The sequence below is a fragment of the Anser cygnoides genome, chromosome 1 (genome assembly GCF_040182565.1).
Source record: "Anser cygnoides isolate HZ-2024a breed goose chromosome 1, Taihu_goose_T2T_genome, whole genome shotgun sequence".
NCBI classification, from domain to species: Eukaryota; Metazoa; Chordata; class Aves; order Anseriformes; family Anatidae; genus Anser; species Anser cygnoides.
The window spans coordinates 41,702,948-41,729,830 of record NC_089873.1 but is presented as its reverse complement, the minus strand read 5'-3'; the positions used below and the strand labels follow the sequence as shown (position 1 = coordinate 41,729,830).

General features: G+C 41.9%; 2 protein-coding genes across 2 annotated transcripts in view; one reads left to right on the top strand and one right to left on the bottom strand.

Annotated features, from left to right (window-relative positions):
- Positions 1-621: 621 nt before the first annotated feature.
- On the top strand, positions 622-7,715 carry CSRP2 (cysteine and glycine rich protein 2). The gene is made up of 6 exons (XM_066993234.1): positions 622-768; positions 3,821-3,939; positions 5,251-5,419; positions 6,351-6,483; positions 7,192-7,285; positions 7,412-7,715. The coding sequence occupies exons 2-6, from the start codon at positions 3,828-3,830 to the stop codon at positions 7,486-7,488; spliced, it is 585 nt and encodes a 194-aa protein (XP_066849335.1). The 5' UTR covers positions 622-768; positions 3,821-3,827; the 3' UTR covers positions 7,489-7,715.
- Positions 7,716-14,691: 6,976 nt separating this feature from the next.
- Positions 14,692-26,883, bottom strand: part of ZDHHC17 (zinc finger DHHC-type palmitoyltransferase 17) — a 74,204-nt gene continuing 62,012 nt past the window's right edge. The window contains exons 12-17 of the mRNA XM_048047435.2: positions 25,310-25,372; positions 24,312-24,405; positions 20,372-20,455; positions 19,830-19,987; positions 17,620-17,714; positions 14,692-15,945 (exon numbers count right to left, since the gene is read on the bottom strand). Of these exons, the coding sequence (XP_047903392.1) occupies positions 15,807-15,945; positions 17,620-17,714; positions 19,830-19,987; positions 20,372-20,455; positions 24,312-24,405; positions 25,310-25,372 (633 nt within the window). The 3' untranslated portion in view covers positions 14,692-15,806. The remainder of the gene's footprint in view (positions 15,946-17,619; positions 17,715-19,829; positions 19,988-20,371; positions 20,456-24,311; positions 24,406-25,309; positions 25,373-26,883) is intronic.

Here is a 26,883-nt window from a genome sequence, read left to right as displayed (position 1 = left end):
TTCAGGATCCTCGCTGTTTATTTTCTTTACAGTCTTTCGGAAACATTATCGGGAGGGAAAATCTCACGGCGTTGGAGGCTACCTGAGGAGACGTGGTAAATAACTCGGCCTCGTTACACGCAGTCCCAGCAGGACTGGGAGCGGGACTGGTTGGGCAAGAGAGCACAGGTACCTGGTGCAGTAGGCGCAGGCAGCCTGCTCTGACTCACACGCCTCTTATTTTCCTGAACTGGAGGGATCCTCTCCCTTAACCTCATCTCCAAGCCGAGCACCAACCACGGCCAACACTTCGGGGTATTTCTACTAGCACCCCGAGCCTCTGGGCCTGGCTGGCGGCCACCACGGGGGCTGGTGCCCAGCTCGCTCCTGGAGCCGAGCTGCGGGGGCAGGACCCGGGCAGGACCCCCGCACCCCCCCCACCCGCGCCCCTTATAACACCGAGGCCGCTTTTGGCCCCAGGAGCCCGGCCGCGGGCCCCGGCGGGCTGCCGGCTGGACGCAGACGGGCCGTTTGGGGGTAAAACGCCCTAAAACGGAGCAGGGCGAGTTAAAGCGCAGCCTGACCACCCCCCCCCCCCTCCAGGGCCCGCGGTGGGACACCTCGGACCCCCTCGCCCCGTCCCGTCGGGTGCCCCCCGCAGACGGGGCGGCCCCGGGGGGGGGCAGCGGGGCCGGGGCCGGGGCCGGGCCGGGCCGGGGAGGCTCCGCCCCGGCGCTTTAAGCGGCTGCGGGGCCGCGCCGGGCCGAGAGGAGCCGAGCCCAGCCCGAGGTGAGTGGCGGCCGGGGCGAGAGGGGGTCCTGGGGGCGACACCGGGCCGAGGGGGGGGCGTCGGAGCAGCAGCTACCCCCTCCCATCGCACCCCATCGCACCCCATCGCACCCTACCCCATCCCTGGAATTCTTTTGGGGCACCCTTTGGGGTCTGCCCGGCCGGCGGTGGGGCTGGGGGATGCTCGCCCAGCCCTGCCTTGTGCAGAGGCATGGAGGGAGCTGAACGGGGAAGCCCTTCGGTTTTCCCTCTTCCCCTTCGGCTGCTGAGGAGCCCCCCGGCAGTGCATAGCCCGTCCCCGTAGGTTTGTGGGTTCCCTTGGTGTTGGCTATGGTGGGTAGCCCTGTGCTGGGTGGCTGTGGGTGAGCGGTGGGGCTGGGGATGAGGAGAGCAGTGTGGGGCTGCTCGATGCCCATCAGCACTCAGCTTGTCCCATGGAGCGTGTCTGGGTCCCTGAACGGGTCACTGCAAAAGCTGTTTTGCGTATTTTAAGGATAACGGGCTAGCTTGAAATTCCTCACTGTCTGTCCTGTGTCTGCTTTGGGTATCTTGTGTTTAAACCCCATTAACAAATGTGTCGGAAAGGACTTTGCTGTTGCCCTGGCTTGTAACTGGCATTTTGGAGAGCGCTGGCTGAGGAATGTAGCCTCCTCTCAGCTGGGCACGAGCTTAGCAGAAGCCAGGGTGCTCTTATCAGAGGGAAGGCGCTGCCAACAAACCTGCAATTAGAAGTCAGAAATGTTGGTGCTGCTGGTGAGATCATCTGGATGCTTAATTACTGCGCTGGAGCTCCCCGGAGGCCTGCCCAAACTGGCCAAAAAGCCTCCTGGGGGTGGAGAAGGCTTCGTGCGGGCGCTGGGGTTGGGAGCCGCTGCCCGCGGAGCTCCCGGAGGAGAGCCCCATCCTCCCGGGGCCTGCACGCCGTCCTGCGCGCCCCCACACCATCAGCCCTTCCTCCCCAGGTGCCTCCCAGGCACCGCCGCCTCAGGGTAGCCCTCGCTGCCGGATAATCGAAGAAATATTGCCGTTCTTCCCACGCAAGCTGTCATGGGAACGTCGCGGGGAGGATAAATGGGAATCTCTTCTGTGGAAGAGAGCGAGGTCACCTTGAAGCTCTGACTTCAGTTCCTTTTTTGCTTTTCATTTAATGAATTCCCAGAGCCCTTATCAGGGTATTGGAGTCAGCTAATGGTTGCCAGATCCTCTAATGCTTCGTCTCCCCGAGGAAGGAGGGGTGGAGCTGCACCCTGTGTTGGCCAATATTGCATGGGAAATCTGGGGCGAAGCTGGAAACCGGATCCAGGTCTTCAGGTCTAGTGTGTGTGGAAATTAGACAACTGTTTGCTAATAAAGCAATTAAAATAATTTAAGCTGAAGTGAATGCAAAAAAGGACGTGAGCATGGGGATGGTGAAAGGAAACTAGAGAAGAAGTAGTTCTTGTACCAAATACCTACCACTTGTGCTTTGGAAAGTGTACAAAATGGAAAGGAATCTCTTCTCCATTTTTTTTTTCCAGTTAACACATTCCTTTTCCAAAGCTTTGTGCAGCCTATATTCCCGTTAGCTAAGGACGCTGTATGCCATGATTGATGTCAGCTGCTGTGCGGTAGCACAGCCAAACACTTGAATAAAAGAAATGGAATCTTAATTTTTAGACTCTATGGTTGTGCCAAGAATGACAGAGACAAACTGGTGAACGTCATAAAACTAATTTTATGAGCTTGGTCGGAGTATTAGTGCTAAACCATGAGCAGTAATGTTGTTAATCCCATGGAAGCATTAAACAAAGGAATATCTCAGTAATTAGTGTCGGTGCTGTAAACGGCACCGCTCAGCCACTCCGAGGAAGTTTCTTAAGCCTTTGTGTAGGAATGTACCAAAGATGTCCTAATTCGCGTTAATAACTAATCTTATTTTCCCACATGCCACGAGTGGCTGCTTGCCTGTCTGGGACAAAGGTCTCCCTGGGGACCCGTGCAGCCCTCCCTGCACACCCCGCGCTGCCGAGCTGGCACTCAGGCTGCGTGGGCTGGAGGCACTTGTGCAGCACGGGTGAGATGGGTGGCTTCGTTTGGGCTTGGCAACGTCACCTCGGAAAGGTGTACCCCAAGCAAAACCGCCCTGCGGCAGAAAGCTCGTAGCCCTCAGTGGCGGCAGGAGGAGGAAAACCCCATACAAGCCAAAGGTAGTGCTCTGCATCGGTGCTTTAGCCCAGGCCAGCTAACGGGACCCTCTGGGGAGCAAGAGGAGCTGCAGGCCAAGCTGGGTGGGATTTGGTGGGGGTGACAGCGTGAGGACAGGGCAGTAGGTTGAGGTGGGAGAGCTGCTGCTTCTGGCTTCGGGTAGGCGACTGCTATTAGGGCTGTAGCTGGATACGATCGGTAGTGATAGCCATCCCTCCTTGCCAGCCTCCCGGGGCCTGCTGCAAATCATGCACGAGGGAGAGTTCCTCTTCCTCTTAGGGCAGCTGCAGTCCCTGGAGCAGTTGGGTTTGGTTCCCGTAGCTGTCTGGTAAAGATGCAGTTTGTGTAACAGCGGTGGGGTCCCTGGGAAATAATCCCCCTTAAGCGGCCTTGAAGTGCAGGCGTGATCCCAAGGGAGTTCAAAATGCCCCCACAGCCCTAATAAATGGCCCTCCAGCGAGCTGAGCTTTGGCTTGTGCTGCGTCCCGAATGTTGGGCCCTGCAGGAAAACAAAATGCCGTTGTTGGCACAATTGGTTTGCTTCCACCAGACGAGAGGCCCAGCGCTAATGAAGCATAGAAACTGAAATTACATCCATCTGGGGGGGCATCCGCTCAAGGTACAGTAAAGCCCTTGTGCATGAAAGCCTAATTTGTGCATATCCAGTTTATGTAACGTTGAAACTCCTGAGCAGGCACTGGAGGATGTGCCTCGTGGATTCGTGTCTCTGTTTTCCTTGCCTGGAGCACCAAGCTCGGCAGATTTCATTGTCAGTACCCAAAACCCTAACCCTCGGGGAGCCGGGGCCCCGAAGGACACGGCAATCAGCGCAGCTAACGAGCTTCTCCTTCTCCCCTGCGGCCTGCAGCACCGCCATGCCCAACTGGGGAGGAGGCAACAAGTGCGGCGCCTGCGGCCGGACGGTGTACCACGCCGAGGAGGTGCAGTGCGACGGCAGGAGCTTCCACCGCTGCTGCTTCCTCTGCAGTAAGTACTGCCCCCGGCCCGGCCTGCCACCCCAAAACCGCCCGGCCTAGCTGGGGGTCGCGGCGGTGGCCACGCTGTTGGTTGGGGGTCACGTTATTTACTTTGAACACTTGGCAAAGCGGCAGCCTGCCTGACCGAGTCAGGGAATTTTACCTCATTGCAGCCGTGAGGTATTGTTTTGTCTTGCTGGCATTTAATACCTGCAGACGGAGCTAGGATTTAGCCTTCTCTACAAGCCACACTTGCGGCTGGACCTCTCGGTCTGGTTTGCCATGAATCTGCAGCACAACGTCAGCGCGCCGTGCTGGCACGGGAGCCCCGGCGCACCTATGCTCCTTTTCCTTAGCTCTACAGCAGTCACAAAAATTAGATGTCTCAGCTGCCTCATTTTTCAGCCTTTTATGGGAGTTTCTATTAAAAGAAACCTGGAACTTGTAGGCAAACAATGGCTCTAGTGTGTTTGACTCCGTGTTTGCTTTTGCTTCGTGCATAGTTCTGCTGGGGTTAAAGTCTGTACACTTGAACAAACGTGCACGAGTTGATTTACTTATTGGATATTTGTGTCTTATAAAAAGAGCCTTGGAGCTAATGAATGCCATAAGCAAAGGTCGCCGCATATTTTGAAGACCCTAAATTCTTTTTGAACACAAAATTCTTAGGGCTCTCTATCTTTTTTTCCCCTAAATCCAAATTCTTTATCACTGCACAGTGCTGCTGCAGACTGAGAGAACATGTCAGTGTGGTTACAAAGGAAGGTTTAAGAAGCAGCAGGAAATAGTTCTGCCTTCAGCTGTAACCTTGAGCAGGGTGCTTACATTGTGCTGAAGGACGATTTACGAATGCCAGAAAAGCGAGGCCCCTCTGGTGACAGCTGTGAAACAGCACCAACTGTGCCCCAAACCAGAACCAGGCAGGGGGGAAGCCTTCAGGTTTTCCTTCCCTGGCCAAAAGGGCAGGACGGGGACTCTTCTGCACTGATCTGCTCTCTACTATACGGCATCTGTCAAGGGAAACTGCTGACGGCACTATCTGGGTTTCTGAGCGGTCTCATTCATCAAACCACGGCAAGTTTCCAGGCTTTAAATGTCATGGCTGTGGAAAGGTGGGAGGGAGGAGAGCTCTTTATAGGGCTAAGCATAATTCACTAATTCAAAAGACAACCTGCCCCCTCTAATCTCCAGCCATCCCACAGCCTAATAGGAAGACTTGTGGACAAGGAAAGCCATGTAACCACTTCTCCCTTGACTTCTGGCTTTCTACGTGTGCTGTTGGAAATTGTCCCTTAAGGCTGTTTAACTTTTTTCCCTCTAGTGGTCTGCCGGAAAAACTTGGACAGCACAACTGTAGCGATTCATGATGCTGAAGTTTACTGCAAGTCTTGCTATGGGAAAAAGTACGGCCCGAAAGGTTACGGATACGGGCAAGGGGCAGGCACGCTGAACATGGACAGGGGAGAGAGACTAGGTATCAAGCCTGAGAGGTGAGTTAACCGGGCTGGGATGTGCCTCACCTTTGTCCTCCAGCACTGTTCTCACAGGAGGCTTTCAGGGTGGATTTTGTCTAATTCATGTCACTTGGAGAGGAATGCTGCAAAAGATATAACCGAACGCAGCATAACCGAACGCGAGGCGTTTAGCCGACAGTGCACAAACCTTCCACGATGTCTCTGAGTAGGCACTGTAAGAGCAGGGGTCAGCACAGGTAAGGACACAAGAAGCAAGCCATATGGATTAGGGTGGGGTGGGGTTGCTGCCCTGCTGACGGTTCGGAGGAGCCCTCAGCTGGTCAGCACCCTGGTGGGTCTTGGGGTGCTCGCCTAAGCAAGCTGCAAATGCAGCTGCTCTACAGGTTTGTGGAGGGATGGATTCAGGGAGCTGCAAATCTGGGGCTACAAGAATGAAATTTTAATTGGTAAATGAAGAAGCATTTGTGCTTAATTACAGCCAAAACCAAGTGGTTTATTAAACTGTAAACAGTCCTAATCTGATTAAGTTCTTGCTGTAAAGCAAAGCACGTGAAAAGCACCTGAGGTATGCCTCGCCACTGGCCTCATGCAAGCTCCCGAATTGTTACTTGACTTTTATATGATGCCTGCTCTTCAGCCAGAGCAAATCTAGAAATGACACATAGCTCAATGCATTAGGTTCACTGATCAGTTCAGGTTCCAGAAATGATCTGATGACAGGAATTTAACAATTGTTTTTAGCTTACTAAAGGTAAAATAAATCTGTGTCCTGATAAAGGTCTTTGAATTCATCATGTCTCTAAAAGTGGCATGTGGTAACAACCTCTCAAATTCTGGAAAAGTACCGTATTCTGTACTGTGTGTTAGATGCTGCACTGTTAGCGTTGTCAGGAAGAGCAAGAGCTCTTTTACTAAGAAAAGAAAACAAATGTCCTCTTTCTTTCAGCATGCCCTCTCCCCACCGACCCACAACAAATCCAAACACTTCAAAATTTGCTCAGAAGTTTGGAGGTGCAGAGAAATGTTCCAGATGTGGGGATTCTGTTTATGCAGCAGAGAAAGTAATAGGTGCTGGAAAGGTAAGAGAATGTGATTTTTTTTTTCTCTCTTAAGTGGACTTTAAAGTAAGTGAGGTATATTATGAAGGCTTCTGATAGTGAGTGCTATCTAGAAGGTATTGGAGAACCAACTGTGGGGTGGTCACCTTAAAACTTAATTTTTCAAAACTGGAAATGGTCAAAGTAATCTAGTCTTCATTTTTGTTTATATATTTTTTAATTTTTTTTTAAAGAGCACTTGAAATGGAAATTCTGGGTAACAAGGGCTCGCCTTGGATTTTAGAGATGAAGCTTCAATACCTTCTCATGCCAGAGGCTTGAACCAAAGTTCAGGAGACCTCTCCCTCCAGAAAAGAGAATGATCCTTTTGTGCGCAGCTCATGAAGGGCTGAATGTTTCAGCAGAAAGGGCATATTCTCTGCAAGCACCACATAAAACTGTGTGTCAGTCTGCCAGCTGTCTGACTGATAGCCAAGATCAGAATTGATTAGGGCAAGCCCAGGCCTTTCAAAATGCTTCCCTGAGCAGTAAGCTGTGTGGAATCCAGGGCTTTGTGCCACCCAAAAATGCAGACACTAATCGGTGACTAGTGCACTCTAAGTGGTTTTCATTGCACCAATATATGTAAACAATACTGATACAAGCACGTCTAATTAATAGCTTTTTATTTTATTTTTTTACAAATTCAGGCATTCTGTGTGTTTAAGCTTTTTTTTTTTTCTCTCCTAGCCATGGCACAAAAACTGCTTCCGATGTGCCAAGTGTGGGAAAAGCTTAGAATCTACGACCCTAACTGAAAAAGAGGGAGAAATCTACTGTAAAGGTGAGGAAAAACAAAGACGATTTGTTAATGGTTCAAGGTAATGTGTTACAAGGGCAGAGGCTGAATTTATTCCTGTTTCAAGAGACTTTCAGAAGCCTCAGCCCCTACCGCTCCTCTCTCTTGCAGGCTGTTACGCAAAGAACTTCGGCCCCAAAGGATTTGGCTACGGGCAGGGAGCAGGTGCCCTCGTTCATGCCCAGTGAGGGGGCACAGCGCTCAACCTGTACGGCCCTGCTCGGATTCTGCTGCAAGAAAAGAGTTTCTGAAATGTTACTAACTACTGTGAAACCGATAGTAGTTTACTGTAGCGCTTGGGCCATACTTCTAGACGTTATCTTTGAAAGCACTGCTTTTTTCCTTGCTTCATGTACCACACTTTAACACTTCTAATACTGTGTATCGATTCAATAAAGCTTTGCTTGTTGACGTATCCTAAAGCCAAGTGTCACCTGCTTTGCCAACTATGAACGAGCAATTAAAGAGACTGTTACTGGGGTGCTCCAGCGAGCAGGGGTAAAGACACAATGGCATGGACTTGGTGCAGATCTTCACTGAAGATCCAGCAGGATTGGAAGGTGAGAGGTGCAGCACTGGCCATGGCCTTCGGTGGTGACTACCACACCATCACACGTGTGGAAAGTGGCTAGCCACCTGCTGCACAGAAGAGGTGGGTTTTACGTAGCTGTGTGCATAAATGAGCAACCGTCCCGGAATTAGATTCTCTAGGGAGGGGACATAGCCTCACCATAATATTCTGTGGGATTGCATCTGCTTTGGTATTGAGGTTTTATTATGCACAGGACTTGCTTTTTGGACAGGAGTACTGTACCAATACAGCTGCAGATTAATAACATCCCTACTTACAGTTGACCAAGCTCCAGACTAACATGTCAAATGCAATCTTAAGAGAAGCTTTTGGCCTTTTTCCAGCAGCGTTACACCCCTCGGTTTCCTAAAACCATGGAGGATTACAGCCATCTGAGGACTGCACCTGCCAGAGGCAGCTGTAGTGCCACAAGAGAGCAGAACAAAATCCTGCCTCCAAATGTTCTGGTAGATAACAGGACATGGAGTCAAGCTGACTAGGCAAGGAGCGCTAGCAATTACACATCGATGCATGGGTAAGCACAGACTTACTCCATGTGATCACGCCAGTTGTGTGAAGGCTGCAACAGCCAGGGCCCTCGAACCTGCTAACCTGAGTGTTTATTAGCAGCAGTTTGCTAAGGTTTGGAGAAAAGTGCTTCTGCTGTAGCCATACCTTGAGTGGAAAGCTCACTAGCGAGCTTGGCTTATTTTAGGGGCTGGAGCATCTTCCACCATGAAATTGCTGGGCCTAAGCTGACAGCACCTCAGGTTTCACTTCTCGTGGTACAAGCAGGAGTCACTTCCTCATGAGGAGACCAAGGTCTAGCCCAACACAGAGGCCTTGCGTGAGAATGAGGTACTAAAACTGGGAGGCAAAACATTTGAGGCAAGGTAACCAGCATTTAGTATGAACAGCTTAGCTGTTTGTTTTGTTTTGTTTCCTGAGTGCCAGGAACAAGCATTTACTGGTGCGCTCAGGCTGCTCGGCCAACCTTTTGCAAAGCTTAGGGCTTCTTCTTGCCTACTGTTAGGAGGAAGCACACGAGATCAGGGAGTCAGCTCCTAAAACCACACACCATACCTCAGGGGAGCGTGTCTGAGCAGGTAACAGGCTGCTGTACGAGTTTCTTTCCATCCCTTCCCGTGAAGGATGTGCTGCTGCACAGCGAGGCCACCAGGGCAAACTCCCAGAGCAGGGCCGCCTGGGTGCGGAGGCACGAACTCGTGTTACAGCCCAAGTGGTGGTCTGGGGGGAGGTGGGAGGCTGTTGTGTTCTCATCCTGCCCAACAGAAGTTCATTACAGAAGACATGAGGTTTGAAGCAGTCTGGTTTTGGACGCAGGATGATACCTTTGGGGGAAAAAAAGCCTTTACAGAGCGAGTTCACGGAGGCACATTCACGACTGGGAACGCTACAATAAAATGGTAATCACAGGCGTGAGCGTGGTCGCAGGCAGGGTTTCAAGCAACATCTACCACTGCAGGCTGAGGTAGTGCGGCAGCGCGAGCCAAAAGCCTGATTAGAAAAATATGTACGAGTCAAAATAATACACAAAGAGCATTTTGTATGAGTTATAAAGGAACAATGTGGGTACGAGGAAGAACAGACAGACTGATCAAAACTCGAGCCAAGAGCTTGCACGGCTCACACAGAGAGAAAAATTACAGCTGAAAAAGACACCAGTAATGTGGAAGCAGCACACACTTGGGGTGGGAGCGAGACCACAAGCAACAGTGCAGCCCAGGAAACCTGGGCAGAAACCTATTCACACTGCAGAATTTAATACTTTTCTCCTAAAAATCATTTTTCTCCTTTGCTGACTCGACAGTTGTGCAGGAAGGCTCCAGCACCCCCAATTCTTCCATCACACCGAAGGCGTGTGCCTACACCTCTGTGACCATCCTCAAATGAGTCTGCCTTTGGACTAAATATATAAATACACGGCTGAGAAGCTGGCTTCCTGAAACAGGGAGGGAGGCTGTTACACAACAGAAAAAAAAAAGCCAAGATACAACTTCCAGAGCAACTCAAAATGAATTAATGTTATGAAGTGGTAATTTATCACAACTTTTCATTCAAGCTAAGCTCCTACTAGATTTTTTGCATTAATATATACACTAGTCACAAGAAGCATTACATTCAGGATAGAAAATAAGGGTCTTTTAGGGAACACATTTGCAGGTTTGTTAAATTCTTGCAAATTATTACCATTTAATAGCAGAAGAGTTCGTTATTCATCAAGTTCTGCTGCAGGGTTGTGTCACTCTAACCATCGGGATCAAATGCAGTCATCTCCAATGTGCAGAATATCTCAACGCTAAGGAAGCAGCTACTCTTTGCATGCAAATTTGAGCTAATGACAAAATGAAAAAAAGAACATTTAATCAATTCAAGCTTCCTAAATATATTTATGCATCCACACTTATGCTGGAAGAACAATCTGTTTGATCACCTTGAGCATGCCAGAAATACAGCACAAAATTCACCTATTTCAGAAATCTTTACAAGCAGTTTTGCATCTTAGCTCAATAAAGGGTACATGTTATTTCCTTCTTGACACCATGCAACACCGCTAAGACTTTTACAATCTTTATTCTATTCTATTTATCTCCAACCAAGGTCATTATACAGCTGTGGGTTTTCAGAGCAACCAAACACAACCCCAAGAGCATTTCAGAAAATAGCGTACAGATCACAGCACCTAATACCGGAAACTATACTAACCAGAAAATAGAGAGAACACGTAGTCTGGCTTATTAATACTTAGGAGGAGAAAGCTATAAGAAGGAAACGTGGACTGACATTTTCTACCTCAGCTGCAGCCAGAAGCTCTGCCTGTCACTGCCTAGCAATGAGCAGACCATCCACAAACACCTGCCGTGCACACAGCTGCCTTACAAATAGCTGCAGGGAGGCAGACAGACAATTTGTGAGCACAGACTTTGGCTCCCTTCTGGACTGTGCAGCAGCCGAAAGCGGAAGGGAGAGAGGCAGAGAAGTGTTTTATGCAGCCTTCACGGCTGTGGGCTCCTTGCCAGGCGCAAGGCTTCCCCCTACCACAGAGCGAACCTGGACACGGACAGCTCGAACTCAGAAGCTGTACCCAGGCCCCAGCAGCTGAGGACACAAAGACAACAACAACATCACTCTTCTGTAGCCTTATTACCTGTTGGAAGTGCTTCCTCTTCTTAGGAAAGGCATCGTGAACAGCTGGGTGGCACCGTTTCATAGACGGAAAGCAAACCAACGTTCTTGACATCTCAGAGCTGTAACAGACCGAGCAGATGAGACCGCTCCCCGTTACCTGGTGTAGCTGCTGTAGGTGACGTAAACCTGCCGCATCACCGCTTGGTGGGTGAAATTTGTGCTGACAAAAACCAGCATCCAGCACACTGTTCATTTATGTAAAACCAAGAGCTTTTCATTCTTAAAAAAAAATGAACAGAAATTATCTGAAGTGATTTAACTGGCTAAACATCCAGGGCTTTCCTCTCATTTTGTGCTGGGGTCCTAGTGGTAGCTCACAGCTCCACGTGGGTCTGCATCCCGAGGAGTTACTGAAATTAATGACAAAGACAAAGCAATGAAGAAAAAGAGAACACTTGTAACCACAAAGACAATATACCTGTCAAGAGAAATGAGTGTCCTACACTGAAGTGCTTTCACTTGGTTGCTGTCAACTTTCCAGCAGCAACAAAGGGCCGATGAATAAGCGCTCACCCCAGGCTGAAGTCATGCTCTGAGGTATTCTCAGTTCGGAGCCCTAACCAAGGAGAGCGGTTCTCACGTGAACTTTGACTTGGTGAGCTGGAGATCTCAGCTGTGCGTAGCATTGGAAGCAATGTGGAAATAGCACTAATTCTGCAAGGCACTGGAAAGAAACCTAACTTGGAATCAGGAGGTGCAATTTTTACTGATCTCCCCTTAGTAGCCTGAGGCAGCCAAAATCCAAATGCAAGTGTTTGCACAGACTTTGCTTTCCTAGGAAAAAAAATAAAAATCTGATTTCACTTAAAAGCAGGCAAGTGCAAGAGTGAACTTGGATCATGCCATAATGGTGACACAAAGGGCACACTTCTTCCCATGTAAATAAACCAAGTAATCAGCTTTCCTCAGCAGCAGCAACTGGGAGGCAAGGCTGGGCTCAAATCTATGATGGAGATCTTCAGCACACAAAGTTTTTCTTGGTGGTGGTTTTCGTCAAAAAAGGATGGTAGAGTTAAACTTGGGCCCAGTCTCACCAGAACCAACATCTGGAGCAGGGAAAAACAGCAGCAACAATTCTGAATCAATGTCAATACTGAACCTACACCCAGCACAAAGCACAGAAACATTTCCCTCTATTAAGTGTACCCAAGTCCCAGCCTTATATGTTAATGTATAGGCTGGTTATGAATATCCTGATTAAATTACAACTTGGATGGCTACCTTGTTTCTACTAAAACCTAACTTTTAGCACAGACCAGAGGAATTAAAGCACTTTGTCTGCTGCAACTGCCGCCTGGACGTGCACATCTCGGTCATATCTACTAGCCCTGTGTAGGTGTCTTGTTTACCCTTAGAATACCTCAAACAACATTAAATACGTACATTTGAACACCTAACATGCTCCCCCAAATCCCCTTCCCTTTAAGAAAGCAGCTCTGTTGCCAGCATCCTTTACTCAAAAGAAAGGAGAATCTCACTGGGGAACAGTAACTTAACCGGTAGTAGAAAGGTGTACTTTACTGAAACCCAGTGAAAAAGTGGCCCTACAGGATTTCCCATCAGCACAGAACTGGGTGCCTGCCAGCTTCTGAGACACCTGTAAATCTTTCTGGAAACCAACACTGCTAAAATCAGATGCAAGGTAGCGGCTTTTTCCTTGAGGTATGGCTTCTGAAGTTGGATAAAAATGATGCCGTGTGTAATCACATTTGAAGTCAAGACAAACACTGCATCTAAGAGTCAATATTTATTTGATTAATAACTTACAAAATTTAACAGATTTAATTTATGTAAGGAGAGCTAATTTATTAAACATTTTACAGATTTTTTGTTCACAATGTAATACATCAAGATCCTGACAGTATTAAAATAATACTTGGCACAGTTATAAATAAAGAATATACAAAAAAATCCATAGCTTAAAATGCAGTGATGCTGTTTTACACATTAATTGAAAAAAAAATATATCTGGTGGACATCAAAGAATACAGAAACCTGCAAAGAAACAGCACATGTTTAGGGCCAAGACAAAATTCCCATTTATTCTACCTATATCAGATTAAGTTGGTCTGATCTGTTGTTGGTCTGGATCAGCTTCATGAAGTTTCAGAAGCGATGCAGTTTTGGTTCAACAAATGAATTGCAAGTTTGATAACTTGACAGAAAAATGCTGCATAGCTGGCTCCCCCCTCCTGCTTGATTTTACGACTCTGATCAAAAGTTTCAGTATTACTCAAGACAAATGACAAGCTGCACTGGAAACTTCACATCCCCAATTCACATATGCAAGTTCATTTTAACGACTATTTACTATTGCTCAAATTCTGCAGGTCTTAACAAAACTATCACCAGAGAACTACTAAAAGTAAATAGTGCAGAATTCACCACATATTACCGAAGATCACCTTTGTCTGCAAACTTTTTTTACGTGGACGGCGTGCCACAATTCATGGCAGTTAATGCTACTGGGCAACTAAAACCAAACCGAACCGCTCTTCTGGTGCTAGGTGACATTTAATAAAGTGGACTTAAGTTCTTCAAGTCAACTGACCCCCAACAGAAATGTGAAAAGTGAACAAATATGCAGAACATTCCTGATAAATAAAATAAACAACACTGTGAAGCCTTCATGCTTTTTTGTTTTCAGATTAGAAAAATATGAATAACTGATGTCAACTGTTTTCACTGAAACAGAACGTGTCTTCGTTGGGATTACAAATTTTGTCTGACAAAAATAGCAAAAGCTTCTTGCCTCCCCTATACCCAAACCTCTCCCATTAGAACTGTGTCCAAGATGATGTTGATTTTTCCAGTATTAAACATTCAAGTACTCTACTGTTGCACTTCTGTAAATCCTGATATCTGGTACTTGCAAACTAAGCGTGTGTCTTGAGATCAACAAACAACTACAGAAAGAAATGTTTACTTGCAAATACTGAACATCAACTATTTACAGTTTCACTGCTCCTCTGACTAAGGCAAGGGGCGGGAATACCACTAGATTGCTTTATTACCTGTAATCTGCGTATTACAGAAAACGCTAATTTTGCCAAGCATCAAACATGCAGTGAATTTGCAGGGCACAATGCCTATTAACAGCAATATTTAACATCACTAAAAGCTCATTAGATATCTTCCTACACTTTTTGGTTGAATAAAATGAAAATGAGCAGCTTTAAATATACTAAACACACACTCACAGAGAGAAAACTATTTGATAAATTATTTATATACAGATACACATTCTTTACACTGGTCTCAGACATCTGCTTTCAGGTCCCCTCCCCATACTCCCCTCACAGGTTTCTCGAACCACTAGGTTGCTACAGCACTTAGAAGAAAACTAACCTGATTCTCAGTCTCTCTGTAAACAATAGTTAAGGAAGCAGTGAACAATTCACTATGAGTATATGAAAACACCATAACAAAAATCAGTGCATCACATTCAAGAAAAGCCCCCTTGGAATGCAATTTCAGGTCATTCCTTACCTTCCAAACACATCTGTAGCATGAGAACTTAAAAACATTAAGGGTGATTTCCACTTGCCAATACACCATCTTCTTCAGAATGTTGCATTACATTTTCTATGTGCATGTGCTATTTTGGACATTTTTTTTTTTTTTTTAAGTTTTCCATCATTTTACTTCTAAACAAAGTAAGTATAATTCAGATGACTCTAGTTTCTTCTTCTGCAGTTGCAGTCAATTAAAAACTATTTCATCTTGTCTTTTTATAACTGAGATTTTTGCTCTCACACCTTTGGTTTCCCCCATGCAATTTCTCTTTGAACGTGTCTGCAATTACACTACACTGTACTGTATGGGGACCAAACCTAGTACTGAAACATTGCTAGTCTGTAAATTGTTTATACATTTACTTCAAAGATAATGAAGTTTTTCCACTTTTTTTTTCCTGAACGTTATATAACCTAGCTTTACAGGTATATCATGCATTTAAGCAGGGCTTTAACTTTGACAGAAGAGCTTTTCTTACTTGCACAATCATTCATTTCAGACTACATAATCTCAGAACAGGGCCTTTACAAGTATTTAGCTGTACCAGTAACTGGTGACAGTAACATTCACCTAAAAACGTGGGCAGTTCTTTTTTCTTTTTAAAACCATTATCTGATGTGCCCTACTGCTCTAACGTAACACATTACAGGGGATTCCCACCACATGATGTTTTTCACAGTATTGAAAAGCACATTTTTCAATGTACATAATACTACAGAAAATCTGTATTAAAAAAATCACATTACAGGAACTACACCATAGCGATCAGTGAACTCTGCATCATGAAATTTAGCTTTATATTCTAAATTCTTGTTTCAGTGGAATTATTCATATTGGGAAATGAATTTTTCTGCTCAGCACAACATAACTACTTATGTCAATACTTCAATAAACTCATGCTCCATTGTGAAAGATCTTAAATAAAAAAACAACAACAAATACTGTGAATATGCTGTTGCGAATAATTCTCATGTTAAGAACTGTTAAAATCCCTTTTTGATCCTCCTCCTCTTCCTTATCAGGTTTGGCAGTTTATTCTGTCCATTTTCACTCTTGTTAATAAAACTCTGATGAAGAGAAGGTACCTTAAGATTCATCACCAGCCCTACACATAGCATGCTACTCTTCAAGGGATGTGGATTCGAGAGAGAGAGAGAAAAATTTTCAGGCACCACTCAGATATGATATGCTCACAGGACGAAGGTGGTGCTACACTAGCTGGTAGCCTGATCCTGAAGTTTGGTCATATTCAATTGTGTACTGCCTTGTCCAGTCCACGATGACAGGCCGAAAAAGACCACAGCATCTGAATTCAAAGAAGTCTATAATGTTCCTTATACATCCATGGCTAAAAACAAAATAAAAACACACGTTAATAAGCAGTATCATAGCTCTTTTAACAAAGTACATTTTTTGTCTTTTTACAAATTCAGTTATTGTCTAAGTTCCTAACTGTAAAGAACTGACTCGCATAAAAAAATATTTTAGTGCTTGCTGATGAACAAGTTCTATAGTACTTCATTAGACTCATCAGTGTTTGATCTTGGACACAAGCAAGACACTATCTGCTATCGTATTTCTTCCACTATCCACTGTTCTTATCTAGAATAGTGTCCGTCTTTATTGATACCTATTTATTTCTGTCATAAATACTTTCTCAACAGTTGTAGATCTAAGATCAATTAAGTCCCCAGAGAAAACAAAATTAAGAAAGCATTATCTTCACGAATTAGATTGGCCTGTTCAAGTGCTTTCTGACGCTTAATCAGTTCACATATATTGAACTGATTATATATATGACATATATTCAAGATGCCTACATCAAAATTCCATTTTTTTTTTTAAATGGGCTGAATAAATTATGGTTTTCTGGAAGAGAAGCTCATGTTGTAATACACCAAACCAGTTCAAAGCAACAAGGAGATGACTGCTGCTTCGTCTCACAATGCTTCATCTGAAAGGTGATGCCAAATCAGTTATTTTAGACACCTGCTGTTATTTTTAGGAGCCGTTTTTATGATAGTACCTGTTCCAGTGAAAATGGTTTGTGAATGTGACATCAACTGGGAGATAAAAACAGTAGTTTTTTTCCTATCCTGTCTTCCACCTTTGTTCTTTCTTCAGGCAAAATAATTACCTGATTTTGCTACAACTCTTATCTATAGGAAGACTAAACCATACAGAGATGCTCATCTGTTTCTCACTAGAAGTTTTGTACAGAAGGATATTAAAAAAAAGCATCACACAAACTTCTCTTCTAGCACTCTTATCTCCTGTTCCCTTGGGTGCTACCTGAAAGAGGAGCAGCTCCCACAGGACACAGCATGTACAGTGGGATGAGACATGTTTTTCTGTCCTTTCTCTGCTCCTTCTATAACACTACCTTAACCCACCCATATTCCAGCCTCATGCCTTCATTTATTTCCTGCTTTGACTTCACAAGCTGCTGTTGTATTCATCTCCTACAAGCGCTAACATACCGGTGCCACATCATCCCTGAGCTCTCCTCTCTTTGCTTGCACCCTCATCCTGACACCCAAAGGCATGCATCTCACCCACACAACACCCACTTCAGCTCCCGGGACACCCTGCTCCCTGCCCCACAACCAGCTTTCGTCAATGACCTTCCTCCTGAAGAGGAAGTGCTACCTGTATGCTCACAGTAAAGAAAAAGGGAAGCTAGTGCACAGAGCAACTAAGTACCTCTGGGTTTAAGCACCTGATTTATAGAGAGAGTATTTTTGGTTTATTTCCCCATAAACTCTGCAGTAAAATACGATCACTGCTAGAGAGCACTATTTTTGGTGTTTATACATCACTGTCTAGAGTCACCACAAAATATTTGCCACTTCCTTTAACTGGACAGAATGCGTTACTATAAAAACTGCTGACAGCTCCAGCATTCCAAGTATTGAAAATCCTTTAAAAGTATTTAGCTATGTTTTGTTTCACCACGCTGCACAATTCAACCATGTGAACAGCTACACAAGCAAGAAATGTATGTTTACACTTTACAACTTACTTGAATGGGCTTTCAATAGACGTGGTTGTAACTTTAAAGTGCTTGTATCGTCTTGCATTCATTCTTTCATTTGTAGTGATTCCTAAGCAAGATATCTGAAGACAGGAAAATAAAGTAAGCAATTTAGCCCATGTAAAAACAGGCAGACAAGTCCTGCACAAGACAGACTGAAAAAGGATTTGTTTTTTTTATATTCTTGCTTTTGAAGAACAATTTTTGTCTGCAGAAATTGTCAAATCCCAACATAAAACACCATACAGCAGCTGCACCAGATTGTGCAGAAGGTTTAACATTCAAAGTGATTGGAAATAAATCATGATCATTGAACAAACTGTGACTTGTTAGTTCATAACAAAGAGATGACTGACTGATACATTGTCAGATGACGTGTGCTGTAAATAATAATAGATTCAGGAGTTTCTTCACATAGCATTTGAATCACTTTTCCTCTTGACATTCTGATTATAGTATGGTATACAACAGTAGTGTATTTCCCTCCAATTTATATCTTTGTTGCAGTAACATAACTTTACTGTCTGCAAGATAAAAAGACGACTAGAAAAAGGTTTTTTAGTTTGTTTGTCTTAAACCACAATCATTTGGCCCACAGACTATGATTTTCTGTAACAACTTTCCAACTACTTTAGCCTAACATGGTATCTGATATAAAACTGGAACTTACTGTAATGTGATGTAATTAGAAACAAAAATATGAGAACCCCCTTAACAGCCTTATACCACAGCAAGATAAAATCTTTTAAGTCCCAGTGGAATATGAAAAGTCAACTCTGCTGGATGGTAGAAAAGCAAGAACATTGAGAAAATTAAATTTGCATTTGCCTGCCTCATTTAGATTTACTTATTTTCTCAAGCATTTTCTCTGCCTCCATGAAACCCAGTGGAGTTTCATTTCTATGTATATAAATGAAGTGTTAATGGCCAACTTTTGAAGTTGGAAGCAAAGGTTTTAAATTACTTTTCTTTTGTATGCAGTGCTTTGGCAGGAACCCTGGCCAGTTCAATATGAAGGGCAAGTCAAAACTTGACAATGGAGAGGAAAAAAAAGCAGCAACAGCAGGGGCTGTGTAGTTGCACAGCGAAAGAAATAATTTGGAGAATATCAATTTCATCACTATGTCAAACTCCAAAGAAATAATTCTCCTAAACAATCCTATGTTTTCTATATGTAACACTCTTTAGAAGTGTATTAATTTTGGAAATGTATTAATAATTAAAAGTGCTAAACTTATTTCACTTAATTACATTAATGATACATAATACTACGAGATGTATTTTTCAAGGTGTCATGTAATTCAAAGATTCACCTGCACACAGAGTGCATTTAAAAGGAATCCATTTAAAAGGAATCCTCAATGCAAAACTTAATAGAATAGATCATGACACAAGGCTCTCTGGAAAGTTACATGCTTATCCTGCTATAGAAGTCTGGTGGTTTAGACTGGTTTGAAAGCCAAATGAAATGCATGCAGTTACCTTTGCTCATTTGTCTTGGGCAAGAAAGACCTCTAAAAGACCGAATGGCTCATACGCAAGACTGAAATTGGCATGTATTGTAAATAATCATTCTAGAGAAAGGAGGACAAAACTCAAATTTGCTAAGAAGTTTCACCTAAGCCTTATAGGATGATTTTCATTTCCAGGATCTCTGGACAGATTAAATCAGTGAGTCTCACTGTTCATTACTGACAAGTCATACTGAAAGGCTTCCAGTATGACTTGTCTTTCATTAAAAAGGTTACAGAAAAAAATGGGTTTGGTGAGATTACAGTTAAGTCATGTGATGACGAATTACCCTGAAGCAGTGTAAGAAATTACTGCATCCCATTTGAAGTTACCACCCTCTTAATGCTAATGACATACTGCATTATTCCTACTTCTATCCACAGATTTTATCCTCTAGGCTTCTATTAGTCTTTATTGCTTTTCTCTGGTCTATTTTGCCTTTTTGTCATTCTTAGAATGGAAAGCAGGAGGTAAGTATTTTAACCTCTTGCAAAAAAAAAAAGCGAACAAGAAGAGAACAATGCCTTCTATTGTGCAGAGACAACAGATACTTTCCTCCTTCAGCTGTGGCTGAGAGACTGAACACCTGGTCTTGCATAATGAACATGAAAATGTAAATGACAACTGTTTGATATTTCTATATCACTCCCAAGACTCAGCATTATGAAGGAAGTGCTCCTCCATACCTGATACATCTGACACATGAGTAACACAGCCACCCACATGAAGTGAAAAACACTGTTTAGAAACATCCAAAACATCCAAGGAGAACAGGTAGCAATCTGTGTAATATAGGTCCAAAATCCATCCTTTGCGTAACTTGTCTCACAGTGGAAACCCCAGTCTAGAGAAAAAAGGGATCAAACACCATAAAAAAGATTTAAGATATGTTTACTATACATCAACATAAAGACCACATTAGAACATGCTACATGAAATCAGAAAACAGAAGAGTTTTAGTTGTTCTCACTTCCTTTCCCAAGTCATTGAATATATGACATATGCAGATTCATGCTATGAGGATGAAAATAAACTAGGACAAGAAAAACATCATCTAATTTAAATTACCTAGTATAGAAAATGATTAATATGCAGTTCAATTCCAGAATAAAAAATATCAAAAACTTTGATAAGACAAAAAATCTTTAAAAATCCATACCAGGAAATTAAGTATTTACAAGCAATTAAAAAAAAAAGTCAAAAAAAATCCACAAAACTATTTACTCACAAGAGATACATCCATAAATCATCCAGCAGATCATAAATAGGAGGAAGAACAAGTATCCCATAAAATAGCGATGGTTCCCTGCTCCTAAAGTTGTACAAGAACAACGGGGATCAAATTACTCCACTTTCAGAAGAAAGACAACAATACACACAGTAGCTTAATTTCTTACTTATATGTACTGTTCATTATTGAATATAGAAATATTACTCTCCAATATTAAGCCAGTATTACTTTAAAAGACAAGTGAAACAGCTAATTTCACTATGATTTTTCCCACTACTGAGAACAAAGAACTTATTTACTTCACTTTGTTGCATTACAGCTGAAATTCACACAAATGCATTTCATTTTTAGCCATTTAGGAATTACACATCAATATATATTTTTTAGAATTCCATTAGAAAAAAAAAAAAAGCCAAACTGCAGAGTTCACTTACTTAAAAGAAATAGGAATATAAAAAAAATACAACCCCCCCGATAATAAGTTAACTCAAAACTTAGCTTTATCAAGCATGGTTAAGCCTAACTGAAAATAAAATATCTAAAAGAAGTTAGATATTAACAGAACAGACCAGCCCCGAAGAGCTGGCTAAGATAATGAATGGCATAAAAAAACCAGAACATTCTGACTGCATTTAAACACAAGAAAAATCAGTTGTTTAAAGGATGATCTATTTCTAACATCATCTAACATCATCAGAGCTAAGAAGATGCCTCTTATGTATGTTGTTGTTTTGAAGGACTCAACCTTCCTTCTGTCTCTAAAATATGCCCACTGCTGTAACCTCCCAACAGCTCTAGGCTGTGAACTAAACCAACAGAGACTGTAATGGGCTAAAGAAGATTTGGCTGTCAACATTTACCAGCACAGCATTTACTTCTTCATTATGTCAAATGTTTTGCCTGCTAAAGCAAGAGCATCCTCTGGAGGCAGAAAATAATCAAGTGCTTTTAGCAAGAGAACTGAAAGACTGTATAAATAAGAGATAAGGAAAAATACACAAACACAAGCTAGACTAAACACGACATTTCCTTGAAAATCAAACAAGTTCCTTCAGATGTAAAATATGTTGCAACATTGCCTTCAGTCAGCTCTGAGCACACCAGAAATAGTGTTTGGGAATGCCCCTAAGGTATCACTTCCACTTGCATCCTAAGTTTTGGAACAGTTAGGTTTCATTAAGAAAAAATATCAAAAAAAAAAAAGAAACTTAAATGGTGACCTAGAGGTCCATCTGATAGGTGTTTGATGAAACATTCCTTGCAGTAGCATCTCCAATGATCCTGGACCAAATTTTACTTAACAGGAAATCCAGGTATTTGGTGAAAACATATACATAGAATTTAAACCTATGAAATAAGACAGGTACAGCCTTGGTAACTATTAAAAGACATCAGAAAAGGAAACTGGACTTTTTTTTGGAAAAGAAAGAACTTTCAGAAAGGATCACAATCACTAAAGGAAAGAAATTCCTTTTTTATCTTACATAAAACTGAGCAAAACACAGCACTGTTTTCTACAGGTTCACCCTGGACTGACAGGAACACAGTCACTGATCCTTCACAGTTAAGACAATGCTGTAAGAATAGTTGCTAATTTCTTTTATATGCTTTTGTTTATATTATACGTAAGTAATAACATATAATAAAGACAACTGCTTTTTATTTTTTAACTGATGGATTTACACATTGCATGACTTGGATGATTTGTTCATTCCTTCCTCCTCTTTTCCTACTTTTAGCCCCTTGGAGAAGAATCCTTTTTTGGGTTTGGGAAGAAATCATTTTTCTAAACCATAATGTAATTTCTCACGTACACAAGACCTACCTTTTCAGTTACTGCTATCCAAACAATAATTCAGTACATTGTCAGCACAACTTGTGACATAACAGTATAAAATTTGGCTATAGCTCCTTTCATGCTGTTACTTGTAAACTAGATTTCTGTTGCAAGTTTACAGTTTGAGTTTGAAACGTAACTGCAAGTTTGAAAATGAAAAATAAGTTATTAAACAACTGACTGTAAAATGCATAATGCCATTTTGATACTCAGTTAAAAACATAGGTATAAATCAATCACCTCCAGAGACTTGAAAATTTTGAAGGTATTTGCCCCAATTACCTTTTTTTTTTTTTTTTAACTAGACTGCACTTCTTGTCAACCTCTTCAGAATAGTAAAAATACTGTCTCTCTTTGCATTGCAAATAAACCCCAAAGGATTTATTTTTAGGGTGCCTGCACACACACTTTCTGCAATCCTATCTTTAGTAAAATTCTTATCCTTTTAACACATTTGAAGGAAGACTATACAAAGTGTTTCCAAATTCAACCTTCCTGGGAAAGGCATAATTCACGTTTCCCTTTTTGGGAAACATACCATGAGTGCTGTTTTAAGAATGGATTCTGTTTTGTAATCCTACAAACAGAGTCACCACGAACAAATTGGAGGCAGAAAAGCCATGTAAGGTCATTAGACCATCATTCCCTCCAGTTCAGGACTGTTCCCATAGTTCAATTTCTTACGTTTTTTTTCCAGCATATTTTCAAGTTTCCTAATGTTTACTTTTACCACCAGTTATCCGGATCTGTTCAAGACCAGGAAGATTCTGCTTTTTCATCACCACTGTTTTTGGGGGGGGGGGGGGGAAATACACTATACCCTCCCACCACCCCCAAATCACATCACATTTCCTCCCCTTAACTTAATCCTACTACTAACATACTCTCTTATTACACACAAACTATGTTTTTTTTTTCCTTCCCCATGTTATTTTACGCTTTTTCAAGTTACTGATTGAAATCATGGATCTTTGTCCCACTGACAAGTACTCCTCAGCACCCTTGAAAAATAAATATCAAGCTGTCACCCAGCGTTGTCTCCGAAACCTGAGCCTGTGCCCACTCTGCCTTTGTGCTGTTGTTTTTCATTACATTAAGGATGCCTTAGTTCCTCATTGTAAAACATTCAAAATGGAAATCAAAAGTAACTCAGATAATGACAGTAGCAGGAAATGTAAAATAGAAGGGAGTGATACAAGACTATCTCAATGAGATTTCAGTGATGTTGTTATAATTCAAATGTCAGCACTGACCATTTTACTCTTGACCATAACAACAGTCAAACTACGGTGACCATCTATTATTAGTAGTATTTGGAAGGACTAAAATGTCAATGAATCCAGGTGCCTAATTCCTGCCCAAAATTCTGCTTGTGTCCTAAAAAAAAAATGAAGCAAGCTATATTAATTTCCTGGCTGTGAAGCTTTCCCTACATAATAAAGGATTTCAAGTAAGTTTCTCAAAAAACAAGACATAGAATTTAGAGACTTTACTCATGTTCTGTTCAGTTCCTTACATCATCGCTGGGGAGAATAAGTGAATACCTGTGAATCTGGGGGCTGGGGGAAGAAGGGGCCATAAAGAAAATAACACCTCATCAGTAAGCCATTCTGTATGTAAGTACTATAATCATTGCACTTCTGAATATGCACACTTTGCCATTAGAAAATTATTAGTAAAGATGAAAAAATTACATTATGTAAATGGATAAATAGTTGTCGAATCAGTATATGCTCTTTCTGTGGAAAGTAAAAATGCAGTTAAAGCTTTTCATCTTTTAAATACTAGAATGTAAGTGAATATAAATATACATACAGGAAACTGAATTACACAAAACAATTTTGAGGATGGGTATAAAAGAGACAATACAAATAAGAATAATGCTGAGAATTGCATGTAGAAAAAAGCTAAGCTCAGTACTAAAAGCAAGTTTCCTTCTATCAAAAGTATTCAACAGTTTTTCTGTGGCTTGGGCAGAACCCAAGTCACTTTCACCATAAAACAGGAACAGAAAAAATCCCATAAAACACACGGTCAATTTCAGAAGCTTTTCCCTTCTTTATCTATTATGAAGGCAAAATATTTTAGAGAATTACTTACCTACGCAGTTACCCACCCACGGGCAGTGGTGATCAAACTTTGCTATACATCGATTGCACACACCACAATGTTTGGACCTCACTGGCTTCCGTATCTGTAATGGTTATTAACGTTTAGAACATCAAAAATCTGACATTTTTATATAGGAAAAGAATAAATTTTAATGCAAAAGAAGTATTATGTTAACTACTTAGCTTCAATTTTTAACAGTCTTAGCTAATAGACTTAGTCTGCATATGTTTATGTTAAATAAATTATAGATTACAACCTAATTTAGATGACTTTTACACTGACTGGTTTATATAAAGGATTTTTTTTTCCCCAAAGTTCTTCTATCCCTTCCAAATACTGAGCTTGGTAAAGCAAGCATTTTCATTTCAGCTTTTTAACAGTGAAAGTACAGAACGAGTTTGAGTTCCACAATTCTGTCAGTATTATTGATAACTGACACCTAAACTGTTCCAGCTTATTTTCTAAAGACAGGAATGCAATTCAACAACTGGAACTCACAATGCTAGATTACTCTCAGCAATTTTTTTAAAGCATGTGTTTTGAAAGAAATACAAAATGGAAATGAAGATTAACAGAAAAGATCTGTTAAGTATTTTGAGATATACATATGTATATACACACAGATGATTTTAAGGTGCCACATTTATACCTGATTTTCCAGATTTGATTTTAAGAATATTAACATCATTCATGTTCTACATAGGTCAGAGCATTACAGTGAAATACTGACTGCCTTAATAATTAACTAGCTATCTTTCCAAAAAAACACAACACATTACATTTACTACAAATGCTTTTTTCCTTATTGTTGCAAAGGCTTTTTGTAGAAGTTATTTATTGAAAATACTGCTTAAATTAAAGATAGCAAATAAATTCTGTCCCTGATATTGCATTACTAAGGCCATGCATGTGTTCAGCATAGGAAAATCTATTTTTAAAAAGTGCTGCAACTGATTAAAAAAAAAAAAAAAAGAGAAAGCAACTACCAAGCATGTGCTGCAGAATATACTGAGGTCCAGACTTCCCGTCTCTGCAAGTTCTACTATTGTCTGAAAAAAAAATAATTAGATTTTAGTATACAAACAAATGTTGATAACCACTGTTATATCTGCACATCCAACCAAGGTTGTGAGCTCCATTAAATTCAGGTACTTTCTACATACAGTAACAATTTAAATTCATTCAAAATTGATTTTGAACCAATATAGACATTTACTTCTAAATTGGTTCTAGTTTATACTCATTCCTACTCTCTATCTAGGTTTAATTAGAGAAAAAGCAAGTTTATATTAATTTGGATACATCCTCACACTGGTTACCACCAGTTTGACTAGATTATTGTTAAGCTTATTAAAATGAATGCAGCTGAATTTCTAAACAGGAACACAATTAAGACCTTTCATGAAGCTAGCAAGATAAACCAGTCTAAAAACCAGACTTTATTTCTAGAGCTATCCCATCAAAAACTTTAAATCTATATTCACCTCTTTTCTCAGATGCTGAAGTTTCTAGGAAGAAAAGAATAATAATGCAAACCAAACCTCTTCCAGATGTTATACTCATGGCTCAAGTGATGCACATAAATAGGTATCAGCCAAAGCATCCCTATTCCTCCACACTAAACGACAGCTCTTTTATTTTGTGCACTCCTTCAGTATCTACTTTATTGCTGGAATAGAAGTAACGTATTACTCCATTAAATGGCTTCCAACAAGTTTTAAAATTCAGCAGCTGAAATCTGTCCCACATGAGACTTGTAAATGACATTTGCAACATATGGAAAATATCCGGAAAATGTCTTTTGCCAAAGTACCCTTCCTTGATCCAGAAGGAATTTACTCAGCATAAATAGCCTAATGGCAAAGAGGTCAGTCTATTGCTCCCTTTCAAACCACGTATAGCTTATGCATCAACATGGTTTCTAACTGGAGAGGCAGTAATATAGTTCTTAATTATTAATATCGTTCTTAACATTATAGCAGTAAGATAGTTCTTAATTATTTTCTCACCACAGCAATAAAATCATCACTTCCTTCATTAGATGATGAACTCTACGATGGGTAATAGGACTGAAGCCACAGAAGTTTTCCTCCACAATACTACACTTAACTGGTCAGGAAATGTTTATGGTAATTTTTGCCTCCAAGTAGCCAGTAAAAGCTACAGTCAACAGTCCAGGGGTGAGCTTTGTCTTAAAGCTTCCCTGCTGATTTCAGGCAAACAAGGAACAACTTTCCCATTTTCTAACACTTCTTAAATAAACTCCAAAATTTGGACTACTTTTTCTCCTTGCTTGTTGTATTTCTAGTTGCTTTTGGTGCAGTATTCATCTCCACCACGGGAACCTCCTACTGAACCTGAGTTCGGTATGGTCCACAAGCAAGATCCCAAAGCTCATGAGAACAGAGCTGACCAGGAGTAGATAAAGCACTTTTAAATATAATTTTTTGTAAAACTTACAAGACAAAGACCCAGGATACTTGAGTTACTGCCACGCTTTTGTGCTTTGTAAACCCTGGGTCTATTTTATGTGCTTTCAAACTATTAATATTTGATTGTG

What these genes read in the sequence shown, in the direction of transcription:
- CSRP2 (XM_066993234.1), top strand. Translation starts at nt 3,828, where the DNA reads ATGCCCAACTGGGGAGGAGGCAACAAGTGCGGCGCCTGCGGCCGGACG. An exon ending in CTAGGTATCAAGCCTGAGAG is followed by an intron (nt 5,420 to 6,350) that starts GTGAGTTAACCG and finishes TCTTTCTTTCAG; the next exon opens with CATGCCCTCTCCCCACCGAC. An exon ending in GGGAGAAATCTACTGTAAAG is followed by an intron (nt 7,286 to 7,411) that starts GTGAGGAAAAAC and finishes TCTCTCTTGCAG; the next exon opens with GCTGTTACGCAAAGAACTTC.